The sequence below is a fragment of the Orycteropus afer genome, unplaced genomic scaffold (genome assembly GCF_000298275.1).
Source record: "Orycteropus afer afer isolate SDZICR_OR568_19922 unplaced genomic scaffold, OryAfe1.0 scaffold00099, whole genome shotgun sequence".
Lineage (NCBI taxonomy): Eukaryota > Metazoa > Chordata > Mammalia > Tubulidentata > Orycteropodidae > Orycteropus > Orycteropus afer.
The window spans coordinates 9,227,129-9,241,060 of NW_006921686.1; the positions used below are offsets into that span (position 1 = coordinate 9,227,129).

The 13,932-nt window shown below is 48.9% G+C and overlaps 1 protein-coding gene across 1 annotated transcript in view; it reads left to right on the forward strand.

Annotated features, from left to right (window-relative positions):
- The window catches only part of NUMBL (NUMB like endocytic adaptor protein), a 31,729-nt gene that overhangs the window by 3,274 nt on the left and 14,523 nt on the right, over positions 1–13,932 (forward strand). Inside the window, exons 2-6 of the mRNA XM_007942975.1 lie at positions 42–126; positions 1,970–2,109; positions 3,400–3,474; positions 3,564–3,638; positions 4,762–4,902. Of these exons, the coding sequence (XP_007941166.1) occupies positions 42–126; positions 1,970–2,109; positions 3,400–3,474; positions 3,564–3,638; positions 4,762–4,902 (516 nt within the window). The remainder of the gene's footprint in view (positions 1–41; positions 127–1,969; positions 2,110–3,399; positions 3,475–3,563; positions 3,639–4,761; positions 4,903–13,932) is intronic.

The window sequence follows — 13,932 nt, forward strand, 5'->3', positions numbered from 1 at the left end:
CATCCCAGGTGAGCGTCTCATCTTATCCCTCCCTTGGGCAGGGTGGACCCAGGAGGCCTGACCAGCATCTGCCCCCAGCCCCCTGTGGGGCCTTGGGGCCCCCTGCAACCTCCAGGACGGAGCCAGGTGAGTGACCAGCTTGGGAGAGGCCAGGGGCTGAGTGGGCAGGTGGGTTTACCCAGCATGACCAGAGGGACTGCCCCCAGTCACACAGGCTTAAGCACGTGTATGACTGGAGACCCTCACCAACCTTCTCCCTGTCCAGGGGCCACCTAAGCCACACTCATTCACAGACATGCACCCTAGACTATCACACACACGTCTGGACACTCATATCCTGTACCAACATTCCCACACCACAGGGGCAGAGTCACACTACTGCCACAGACTGTTATCACATACCAGACACTCATATCCATGAACATACAGACACATGCACACACACACACACACAAGTAACAAGCTTTCTGGGATCCACACACGTGTGTGAATACCATGGCAGGGACACTGGGAGACATGCTTAAGGAGACTGACACACCAGCTTTCAAAGACGACAATGGTTGAAGACGCCCCTCAAGGACAACTGACTCACCAACATATCACCTCTTATAGACAGCAACAGATGTAGACACCCCTCAGGGACAACATTCACTAATGCAGAAGCTCTCATATACAACAATGGACATAGACACCCTTCACGGACGACATTCACTAACATACAAGCTGTCATAGACAACAGACGTAGACACCCCTCAGGGACGACATTCACTAACATATAAGCTGTCAGACAACAACACACGTAGACACCCCTCATGGATCACAATCACTGACACCACCAGTTCTCACAGACAAAAACAGATGTAAGTACCCCTCACAGACAGTATTCACTAACACACTCACAACCACTCTTAGACATAGCTGGCCTTTAGTGACAGCCTTCAGGAACACACACCCATAGACAACAACCACACTTTGGGACACAGATCCCCACACCCATAGACAACAACCACACTTTGGGATACAGATTCCCTCATGAACAGCATTGACAGACACACACCGTGAACAGCCATTGTCAGACATGAACTCTTCTGTCCAGCCTTCAGAGAACGTACACTCGCCGACACCATTCGAGGATACACACTCGTAGACAACAGCCACATGCTTGCTTGCTCCCAGGGAGTACCCCCATCTGCTGTTGGTGCTCCCAGTCCTGGGTGTCCCCTCACCATCATACCTCTCACCCTCCTTCTTGGACTCTTCAGTGTGGCTCATCAATCAAGGAACACTGTCCTGGTGGGTGGCCACCTCACACACACACACAGCCATACCTCTGACAGGTGCTGGCACACACTGGCCCAGGGGCCGTGCCTTGGAGTAGACATAGTCATTATAGAGGGGCTGTCTCAGAGGCACAGAGACAGGCCCCCATCTCCTACACCCTTCGGATCCTACGCCCTATCCTCAACCCTGGAGCCTCTGAATCCGAGCCCTGTGCCCCACACACCTGACTCCAGTGCCCCTGACTCCTGCAACTCCCAATTCCAGTGCCCTCTGATTGCCCCATTTCCTGACTCTCATACCCCTAAAATCCTGACCTCATAACCTTGACCTGTATGCCCTCCAGTGCCTTGACTTTCCATCCTTTGGTTCCTCATGCCTCTTGACCATCACATCCCCCAACCTCCAAACCCCTCAAACCTGTGACCCATGACCCCCACTCAGGCCTCCACATTCCTTGGCCCTATGTCCATTGCCCCTGTGCTCACTCTCCTTGCCTTCCAGTGCCCCCTGTGTCCATTGAACTCCATGTCCCTTGACCACAAACTGTAATCCTAGGCCCCCTGAATGCCATGTCCTCTCACCCAGTGGCCCCCTAGCCCATGACCAATTCCCATGTTCTCTGACCCCATGCTCCTAGTACCCCTTGCACCCTGTGCCCCAGATCCATGCCCCTGTCCTCTGTCACCAGACGGCGCAGGCACCATGAACAAGTTACGTCAGAGCCTGCGGCGGAGAAAGCCAGCCTATGTACCTGAGGCCTCGCGCCCGCACCAATGGCAGGCGGACGAGGACGCAGTACGGAAGGGCACGTGCAGCTTTCCGGTCAGGGTGAGTGGGCGGGGCCTGGGCGGAGGGGCGGGATGGCCCCGCCTCTTCCGGGTTATGGGTTTGTTCCGGGTTACAGCTGGCTCTGCCAAAGCCGTATATTGCAGAAGATGCTTTACGTTCACAAAGAACAGCGAAGCCTACCGGAGCAGGGCGGCAAGTGCCAGGTCTTTTGAGGGTGGCGTTAAAAAATACAAGAGACATTCACTTACGTCGGGCAGATGTTACTTGGGAAATACTGATGAGGGAGGGGGTCCCCAGTTCAGCCAGGACTCACAATGTCCAAAGAGAACAAAAATTCTGTACCGTTCGCAGAGTCCACTACTATGGAACACTGGTTTATGACAACCAAGAGCGTTTACACAACACTTTTAGATTGTGGCGAACAGGAGTCATTACATGGGCTGTGAAGCTCAGCGGACTGGGGCTCCACACCCCCTTCAGCCCCTTCCAGGCTGTGTGGCAAAGGACAATGGTCATAGCCCCTCTGCCTTTTCATCCCTTTTCCCGGAAGTAGATTCTGAGTGTGAGGGATTCATTCAGAAGGTGCAGGAAATGCTGGTGGCAGGGAGGAAGGGAAGACCATCCATAAGGTGTATTAAAACTGCAGCTGTGGGCAATTGAAGCTTAATCCCACGGAAGAACTCAGGGAAACAGCATAGAGCGAGCACCTCAGCCACCCCACAGGGTGAGGGAGCTCGGTCTATGGACACCAATCCCATCAGTCATTGCATTGGGTCAGACCTGTTGTAAGGGTGGCTGAGCAGTCTTATGCAGCCTGAGGGGGGGCACCTTCAGGCACACAGATACTGGTACTCAGGGACAACAGTAGGGCCTAGGAATGTGGGCAGGACCACGAATCCTCTGCTATGCATTGTGTTTTGGTTTTGCTATGTGTATAAACCATTGAAAAACCTAACCTTTTGCCTTGCAGTTAATTCTGATTTGTGGCAACCCTCTAGGATAGAGTAGAATGGTGCAACCCTATTGCACCATAGGGTTTCCAAGGCTCCAAGCTCCAAGCTGCCACATCTTTCTTCCGTGGAACAGCTGGTGGGTTCCAGCCACTAACTTTTTGGTTCACGGCCAAGTGCTTAACCACCGCCACCAGGCCCCCTCTCATCTGTGTAACTGGGTAAAGATGGAGTATCCACCTTGTAGAGATGAGATGCTGAGTAAATGAGTCGTTTGTATAAAACGCTTGGAACGTTGCCTGGTGCCTCTCAAGTAGTCAGGTGAAAGTAAGAATTACCGACGACTGCTTATTTCTGGTCCTCCTGTCCCCTCCCTCAGTACCTGGGCCACGTGGAGGTGGAGGAGTCCCGGGGGATGCATGTGTGTGAAGATGCTGTGAAGAAGTTGAAGGCGGTGAGTGAGGGGCTGGAGCCAGGGAGGGGGCAAGCTCAGGCCCACTAAGGCAGGCCTGACCCGGCCTCCTTGTCCCCCCTCCCTGTTAGATGGGCCGGAAATCTGTGAAGTCTGTCCTGTGGGTGTCAGCCGATGGGCTCCGAGTGGTGGATGACAAGACCAAGGTAAGGGACCCATGGGGGTGGGCTCCATTTGCCCTTCTCCACTCTCTGCTGGAATCAGGGCCAAGGATGCCTTCTCACCCACCTCTGGGATGTCCCTCCCTCAGGGACCTTCTGGACTGTACCATGTGCTCTTGGCTCACCTCACAGTTGTAATTCAGAGAAGGTTCCTGTGCTATTTGCAGGGAAGAGCATGGCTGTCGGAGCCTGGCTCACCTGCTTAAAGCTGGGTGACCCTGGGTCCGAGATTTCATCCCTCTGTGCCTCAGGGGCTCTGGTGGCACATTGCCTAAGGCATTTGACTGCTAACCAGCAGGTTGGTGGTTCAAACTCACCACCCACTCCTCAGAAGGAAGATTGGGAATTCTACTTCCTTAAAGATTTACCAGAAACCCAATGGGGGTCACTATGAGTTGAAATTGACTTGATGGCAGTGGGTTTTGTTTTTTGTGCCTTAGTTGCCTTGGCTATAAAATGGGGATAAAAATAGACCCTATTATGAAATGAGAAAATATAGATAAAATGTTTAAAACCATGCGTGATGCATCATAAGCGTTCAGGTCAGGGAGTGTCAGTCTGCTTGGCTGGATATAGAGCTCTATGGAGCCAGCATCTGGGTGTCTGTTTGCTCACCATTGACTCCCCCACCTGGGCCAGAGATTGCCAGAGACACCCAGACATGATGGGAATTGGGTTAACGAATGAACACATCATCACATTTGCATAGGATGTTCCTTTTGCCTGAAATACTGTTCCCTGCCTTTTGCTTAGTTGGTTTCTCTTCTGGGAAGCACTACCTTAGTTACTGGATGCAGGCTCGCACAGGCCCCTGTGCCTCCCCCATCCAGGCTCTAACCATGCTGCCCGCACCTTCCCTGTCACAGACCTGATCCCTCTGCCTGCACCTCCCCGTCCTGCCCTAGCCCTCCACCTGTGCCTCCCCTGTCCCAGCCAGACCCCTCCACCACTGAGGTGGGAGCCCATGCAGGCAGTGTCTGTGCTGTCTCAGTGAGTACTGGGTCCCTGCCCACTCGGGACTGGCCACTGAGCAGACGCTAAGGGAATGTTGAATGAATAAATGAAAATGCATCCGCCTCCCTCTCCTGACCTCCCTGGCCTTCCCCAGGACCTGCTGGTAGACCAGACCATTGAGAAGGTTTCCTTTTGTGCTCCTGACCGCAACCTGGACAAGGCTTTCTCCTACATCTGCCGTGACGGGACCACTCGACGCTGGATCTGCCACTGTTTCCTGGCCCTGAAGGACTCTGTGAGTACTGCCAGAGCCCGCCACTCCTCTCTCCCAGGCCCTGGCATCCCAGCCCCACCCCAGCTGGCTGCGTGGACTCTGGCCAGGCCCTCCCCTCTCTGTGTTCCGTTTCCTTATCTGGAAAGCGGGTGTCATCACAGTTCCTGATGTTTGTTCCTGGAGGCCCCGGGTGGTGCATATTGTCATGCACTCAGCTGCTGTCCGAAAGGTAAGGTCGAAGGTTGGAGCCCACCCGGACACACCTTGGAAGAAAGGCCTGGTGACGTACTTGTGACATATCAGCCTCTGAGAGCCCTGTGGAGGCCAGTGCTCCTCTGACCCCCCAGGGTCGCCGTGAGCCAGAACCACCTTGATGGCAACTGGGAATGGCTGTTGCTGATCTAGAAAATTACTGTGGGTCTCAAGTAGGTTAATACAAAGCATTCAAGTCAACGTGCAGCACGTAAGAAGTGCTCACGGATGCGCTGGTGATCTTTATCATCATTCTCAGTAGTTGTGGATGTTTCTGGGACTTCTCTCATGGAGGAACATATGTGCACACGATAAAGCTCAGAGACCTTCAGGGCATACAACTCGTGAACTTTTTTTTTTTTTTTAATTGTGATTGGGTGAAAGTTTACAGAGCAAATTCCCTTTCCATACAGCATTTCACACATGTTGTCTCATGACAGTGATTGCAATTTACCCCAATGCAACAGCTCCCCTCCCACTTCCTCCCAACAGTCACCTCTTCCGTGTCCATCCCTCCATGCACTCCTGCCCCCTGAGCTGTCTCCCTGTGCATAAGCAGACCTTCTTTCTCCCATGATGTTCTCTCCAAGGAGTATATCTACCTAGTGTAAATGTTCAACTCATATGCCTGTCTTTTGTTTGGCTGGAAGCCACAGGTGTGGGTTCAATTCCAGACATGAAGGGCAGCTAGGAACCATAGTCTCAGTGGTTCCATTAGGCTCTATCAGATCAGCAATCCTGGTCCCCCCTTTGTTTTCCTTTTATGAAATGATTTAGAGTTTTGTTCTGCATTGTTCTTCCTCTCTATCGAGGATCTCCTACATAGATCCCTCTCCTAGTGGTTGACAGTGGTCCCCGGGCACCATCTAGTTTTTCTGGTCTCATAGTTGTATAGGTTGGAGATCACATGGTGTACCAGTCATGAGGACTAATTGTTTCCATGAGTCTTTGGTTTTCTTCCTTCTTCTTTGCTCTGGATGAGGAGAGACCCATCATTGCATCTAGATGGCTGCTTGGAAGCTTTTAAGATCCTGGTCACTACTTGGCAAAGTAGGAGGTGGAACAATGTTTTGTGTTGTATGTTATGCCAATTAAGCTTGATGTTCCCTGTGAGTATGGTCCCATAGCGCGCGAACTTTTGCCTACGTGCAGATCCCACCCAGATCAAATCCCTCTCAGAAAACACCCCTCAACGTCAGTCTCTACTCATTTTGCCTGTGGTTCTAGGAGGTCAAGAAGGGAGAGTCTCTCTGAGAACCCGGTGAAAGTCTTAAATAGACCCTCTTCTCAGCAACATTCACACTGTAGCAATTTTGAGGCTTGTGACAAAAAACCCATGTAACAGTGGTTTCAATAAGATAGAAATTTGTCTCTTTCATGGAGATGAAATCCAGAAGTAGTCAGGGAAGCGTTGGTGGGGTTTGACCATCATGAGCTTCTGCAGTTCTTTCTTTTAAAGAAAAACTTTTATTGTGATTTGGGTGAAACTTTGCAAAGAAAACTCATTTTTTGTACAGTGGTTCATACACATTTCGTTTCATGACATTGACTGCAGTTCCACATAAGTAACAGCTCTCTTCCCACTTCCTCCCTGTGGTTTCCTCTTCCCTGGGTCATTCCCTTCCATGCACTGCCCCCTGCCCCCAGCTGTCTCCCTGTGCAAACACTGCCCTTCTGGTCTCCCACGATTGATCTCTCCAAGGAGTGTATCTACCTGATGTAAATGTTCAGTCCATATGCTTGTCTGTTGTTTGGCTGGAAGACACAAGAGTGAGTTCAGTTCCAGACCTGAAGGGTAACTAGGGACCATATTCTCAGGGGTCTCACCAGTCTCTCAGACCAGCCAACCTGGTCTTTTTTTTTTTTTTTTATGATTTTGAGTTTTGTTCCACATTGTTCTCCCACTCTATCTAGGATCTCCTGCACCAATCCCACTCTGACAGTGATAGCTGGGCACCATCTAATTCTTCTGGTCTCATAGTCATATAGGCTGAGGATCACATGGTCCTCTAGTCCCTTGGACTAATTGTTCCCATGAGTCTTTGCTTTTCTTCATTTTTCTTTGCTCTGGATGAGGAGAGACCCATCGTTGCATCTAGATGGCCACTTGGAAGCTTTTAAGACCCCATTTACTACTCACCAAAGTAGGATGTAGAACAGTGTTGTTCTGTAGTATGTTATGCCAATTGAGCTTGATGTCCTCTGCGACCATGATCCTGAGCCCACAGGTCTAACTCCTTGCTCCTTCTGGGTAGCTGGCTGTGGCCAGGAAGCGACCACGACCTTGCCCCTTGTCAGCCCTACTGTATACCCAGACCTCCTTACAGTGCATACAGATATGCTTTCTCCAGCTCCTTTGATTTGTTGCTCCATTGCCACGTGGGGCTTCCACCCCATGATCCAAGGTAGATGTGCTGGCTCCAGCCTTCACTCTTCATTCCAGCCAGCACGGAGGAGGGAGCATGAAGAGAGGCACACTCCTCCTTTTTGGGAGGTGCACAGCATATCCCTTTACATCCTATTGGCCAGAAGTCTCACGGACAAACCTAGCTACAAAAGATGGTGGAAAATAGAGTCTTATCCTACCCTGGGCCCTGGACCCTGACTTCAGACCCCACCCAACTCTGATATGAAGCCACAGTCTCAGCCCCCTATTTCAGCCAGTGTTCTTTGGTAGCCAGCAACAGAAACTAATCTAACAAACTTACCCCAAAGGGAAGCGTATGAGAAATCTCACCAAATTGAAGCAAGTCTGAATCATTTGTCATCAGAAAGGGCAGAGGGCCGGGCAGCCCTAGGAGCTATTCCTTCAGGACCCCACTGTGACAATGACTCTATCTCTCAGTCCTTTGGCTTCAGAGTCTCATGAGGGACCAGCTTCATTTGGTCACTTTTCTTGGCCTTGGAGGGTGGAACACCAACTGACTTACACAGTGTGGAAGAGGAGTTTCCAAAGCAAAATTGGGGTACTTTTGCCAAATGCAGGGGCCATGGATACTGAGAAAGTGCAATACACCTCTTCGTCACAGACCCTCACAGTCTTTCCTTAAGAAGTACTCATCTTCTTTTCCTTCATATTCCAGAAATTCCTACTCCAAATAGCTCTGAGCCTTCAAAACTAACTGGTCAGTACACCCAAGCTCCCCTCACACACAGTTCCAGACCTGAAGTCATGGACGACAAAGTTGAGTGGGTTGATACTGATTAGCAGGGGCTGGTGTGGAGGGATCTGAAACCCACCCCCACCAGTTTCTGTCAAGTAGAGTCCAACTCATGGTGACCCCATGTGTGTTTGAGTGGAACTGTGCTCCATAGGGTTTTCAATGGCTGAGTTTTCAGAAGTACATCTCCAAGATTTTCTCCTGAGTGGTCTCAAACCTCCAGCCTTTCGGTTAGCATTGTGGCGCAGAGCTAAGGCATTTGACTGCTAACCGGAAAGTTGGCGGTTCAAACCCACCAGCCACTCCATGGAAGGAAGACTGGGCTATCTACTGTAAAGATTTACTGCCTCGGAAACCCAATGGGGGTCACTGTGAACTTAAAATTACAGTCATTTTTCGCTCATGGTTTCTGTAGGTCAGGCATTGGGGAAGGGCTTGACTTAGTGATCTGCCTCCAGGGTTCCTTACTCTGTTGTAATCAGACTGTCTGGAGCGCTAACAGTGGGAGGCTGACCAGACTCCTCTCTCTCTCCGTGTAGTGTCAGGACCTCACCACAGTCTTTCCAACCTGGCAGCTTCAGGATGGCTGGGCTTCTCATGTGGTGGCTGAGGCTCCACACACCTGAGAGCAAGTGAGCCAGGAGGGAAGGAGCGGGAGGTGTTGCCATCTTGGATCATCCAGCATCGTTCCCTTGTACTGTGTTTATCCAGGCAGTCACAGAAGCCCTCCCAGGTTAAGGGAGGGTCCATAGACCCCACCTCGTGATGGGAGAGCAGCAGGATTCCGGAAGAGCACGTGGGGCCAGAACTGTATTGCTTCCAGTTTTTGAAAACCATTCTGCCATATGGTTAGAATTATAGATTGAGTGTTGAACCTTCTGGCTGTGGGACCTTAGGCTCCTCTCTGGGACTCGGTGTTCCTCCTCTATAAAATGGGGATAGTAGCAGTGGGTTCTCACAGGGTTATTGGCCGGGGGAGGTATTCATTGTGATTATACCCGGAAAGGACTAAATGGAGTCACGAAGTAAGTGTTCAATAAGTGGGACCAGTCGCTGTCATCTACTTGCTAGTTGCTCTCAGAACTACTTGGGGAAGAGAATCCAGAGCTGGGAAGGAGGAGGGCCATCTCCTGTGGGTGAAGAGTGTGACCTTGGGGAATCCTTTCTCGTTTTCCAGCTTCACGTTTTAGGTGTTAAGCAGTGGAATTCCCAAGCTTAACACATTTTTCTTTTTTTAATCAAGGTGAAATTCACCTAACCTAAAATTAACCATTATGAAGTGGCTTTAGTACATTCACAGTATTGTACAATTATGAGCAATATCTAATTTCAAAACATTTTTATCACCCCTGAAGGAGATCCTGTACTCATTAAGCAGTCTCTCCCATTCTCTCCTTCCCTAGCCCCTGGACACCACTGATCTACTTTCTGTCTCTACAGACTTACATATTCTTGACATTTTATAGAAATGGAATCATAAAATCCGTGGCCTTTTCTCTCTGGCTTATTTCACTTAGCATAATGTTTCTGAGGTTTATCCACATTGTAGCAGGTATTATTCCCTTCATGGCTGCATGATACTCCATTGTATGGATATATCACATTTTGTTTATCCATTCATCATTTGACGAATACTTGGGTTGTTTTACCTTTTGTGAATAGTGGTGCTGTGAATGTTGGTGTACAAGTATTTGTTTTTATTTCCCTTGCTTATGCATACCTAGGAGTAGAATTGCTATGTCATATGGAGTTGACTTGATGGCAGAAGGTCTGGCTTTGATAATTCTGTGTTTAACTGTTGGAGGAACCACTAAGCTGTTTTCCACAGTGGCTGCACCATTTTGCATTCCCACCAGCGATGTACCAGTGTAGAAATGGTGTTGGGGCACCACTTGTCCCTCCCACAGCATTCTCTACCTTCTGCTGGGTTTGATAATTCATTGCAATAGCCACACAGAACTCACAGACAATACTCATGATTACAAGGTTCATTAGGGAATACCAGATTGCAATTCAGAATCAGAAATGACTCAGGATACAGTTCTTCCATCAGGACAGCCTCTTCTCAGCTATGCCTGCTGGCAGGTCTCTCTCTATCCTAGACCTCTCATCCCCCGTGGCCCCTTGGCCTCTGCCTTGCTTGAACAAGTTTACAAAGCTCTTTTAGCTCTGCTGATAAGTGCTCAGAGGCACCCCACTCCACCAGTAAGCATTGGCCCAAAGGCACTCAGCTATAGCTCCACAAGTCAGCAAAGTTAGCTCCACCAAAGACCTGAAGGCACCCCACTCCACCAGCAAGCCTCCTGCCTGAAGGGGCTCAGCTTTCTGGCTCTGTGGGTCTGGAAGCCCCTGCACCATCTCCTGCTGGTCGCCTGCTTCTGCTGCCACCAGTTTGCTGCTGCCGTCTCTCTGGCGTTACAGCTCCTGAGTCGAGGAGGTTCCCAGTGCTGCAGGGACCCTGGGTCTAAAGGATGTTACCATATTTTCTTCTTGGTGGTAGTCAAGTTCCCCTTCCTACCTCTGAGATGGCTCATTTTAAGCCTGGCAGGATGGCAAAATTGACCTGTCCCCATGTTAGGATTCCATACACCTTATTTGCATGGTCCCACCCCAAGGGTGACATGCCCCTTATTTGCATTATTAGCAAGCATCTAATCCCATTGGTGGGCCAAAAGCAGCTCACGTTTGCATTTTAAGGAGCTCTGGTACTGTAGTGGATAAGGCATTTGGCTGCTAACCAGAAAGTCGACAGTTCAAATCCACCAGCTGCTCTGCAGGAGGAAGATGAGGCAGTCTGCTTACATAAAGATTTACAGACTTGGAAACCCAGTGGAGGTCACTGTGAGTCAGAACTGACTCAATGGCAGAGGGTTTTTGGACTCAGTGATTTGCTGGAAGTTAAAACACTATGACTAGAAAGGCCATGTTAAGTAGCTCACTGCGCTACAAAGAGGGTTTTAGTTTTACCACATTTTCACCAGGAGTTGTTACTTTCTGTTTGTTTTTGTTATTGTTAATTTTTATAGCCATCCTAACGGGCATGAAGGACCTCTGGTGGTTTAGCGGTTAAGGCATTTGGTTGCAACCGAAAGTTGGCAGTTTGAACCCACTAGCAGCTCTGTGGAAGTTTTTGATGAGGCATTCTGCTTCTGTAAAGATTTGCAGCTTTGGAAACTTAATGGGGGTCACTATGAGTCGGAATCTACTCGATGGCAGTGAAAGTGGGTATGACATGATTTCTCATTATGACTTTGATTTGTGTTTGCTTAATGACTAGTGACATCAAGCATCTTTTCATGTGTTTATTGTCCATTTATAGATCTTCTAAGGAGCTCTGGTGGCACAGTGTCTAAGGCATTTGACTGCTAACCAGAAAGTTGGCGGTTCAAACCCATCAGCTCCTCCACAGAAGGAAGACTAGGCAATCTACTTTCATAAAGGTTTACCACCTTGGAAACTCAATGGGGGTCGCTATGAGTCAGAATTGACTTGATGGTAGTGGGTTTGGTTGATAGATCTTCTGGAGAAATGTCTATTCAAGTCCTTTACTCATTTTTAAATGGACTCGTTTGTCTTTTTGTTGTTGAGTTGTGAGAGTTCTTTATATATAGTTCGAATACTAGACCCTTAGCAAATACATGATTTGCAAATATTTTCTCCTGTTCTGTGAGTTGCCTTTTCACTCCAATTATGTCCTTTGATACACAGAGGTTTTCATTTTGTGGAAATCCAACTGATCTATTTTTTCTTGTTACTTGTGCTTTGGATATCATATCTAAGAATCCATCGTCAAATTCAAGGTCCTAGGTTTTCTTTTAAGAGTTTGTAGTTCTAGCTCTTACATTTAGGTCTGTAATCCATTCTGTGTTAATTTTTACATACAGTGTGAGGTAGGGGTCTAATTACTCTTATTTTCCATGTGGATATCCAGTTATCGCAGCACCATTGATGAAAAGACTGATATTTCCCCATTGAGTGGCATTCTTGTAGAAAATCAATTGACTGTTGTAATGCAGTGTAAAAAGTCGTCTAAATTCATGGGGGATGAGAATCAGGACCAGCACAAAGCTGGTTCCTATGAGGTGAAGGTCAGACATACCTCCACTCTATTCCAACTTCTTCACCGTTTCTGAGACCAGCCATTTCCCCCACAGCACACTCAACTTCTCAGTAATTCATTGCAGCGGTCACACAGAACTCAAAGACCATGCTCAGAGTTATGTGGTTTATTAGGGAGGTAACAGGCTACACAACTCAGTGTCAAGATCAACTGGGAAGGACTAGGAATAACTTGTGGTCAGCTCAGGAAACACACAGGACTCCAGTGGGCGTGGCTTCTCTGCTGCGTAGCTGTGTGCAGGCCTCTGCACCACTGGCCTCTCTGTCGTCGTGTTCCCTGCAGTTGGGCTCCCCACTGTTGGCCTTTCTGCCTTTGGCCTTTCTGCCGCTAACTGGCCCAGCTCATTGCCAGTGTAACAGCTCTCTCAGACCTCCATCAGACTTCTCTGCCATCAGGCACTCAGACATCACGCTATCTGCTGTTGGCCTCTGCCATGGCCACTCTACTGCTGACTGGTCCAGCTCACAGCCAGCGTGCCAGTTTCAGGACCATTGAGCTCCCATGCAACTCTGCTTCTCATCCAGCCCTACTCTTAGCATCTCTCTCTCTCAACCAGGAGGCCTCTGCATTTCAGCCATTTATATGTCCCAGTCCTCACCAACTACAGGGAGAGCGTCCTTCACCAAACCGGAGTTGGAAAAGCAGTCCTCAGCTACCCGTGAGATGCCAGTCCACTCAGCTGTTGTTAATGACCAGGAAAAGCATCAAGCCATCAAGTTATTTACAGCTTTACCCAGGAAGCTTAAGTCAACCCTGGAAATCTCCTGGGCAAAAGTAACAAACTCTTTGGGGTCAGAAAACAACCTGGGAGTCCATTCCCCACAAGGCGCTTCACCAAAGAAGTAGGGCAAAGATAATTCCTGGGGGGTTGGGGGTGGGGATCTTCCAAGCTGTTTTTCCAAAGAACTGAGGCAAAAGACCACATAAGGGAACTCATTTCACCCACCATCAACGTGAGAGTTTATTTCTGGGTTCTCGATTCTGTTTCATTGGTCTATATGTCTAGCCTTATGCCAGTACCAGACTGTTTTGATTACTGTTGCTTTGTAGGATGTTTTGGAATAAGAATGTGTGGGTCCTCCTTTTTTGTTCTTTTTCGGTTTTGGCTATTTTGGGTCCCTTGTAATTCCATATGAATTTTTTTGATGAGCTATTGTGTTCTGCCATTGGGCTTTTGATAGGGCTTGCCTGGAAACTGTAGACCTCTTTGTATAGTACTGCCATCTTAACAATATTCAGTCTTCCAAACCTTGAACACAGGATGTCATTCCATGTATTTAGTTCCTTAATTTCTTTCTACAGTATTTTGTAGTTTCCAGTGTACAAGTGTTGTACCTGTGGTGTAGTAAATTATTTAGTGTGGCTTTTCTACCCATAAGTCTTTGTAAACTCCAAGGTGGGATTTTCTATGAGCAACTGAGGAGCTCCTGATTGCTGAAGTTGTCCACCTGGAGTATTTCTGTTGGGAGTGGCACAAAACAGTGTTCTGGGAGGTGCCCACTCTCTCTCAGGTGCTTA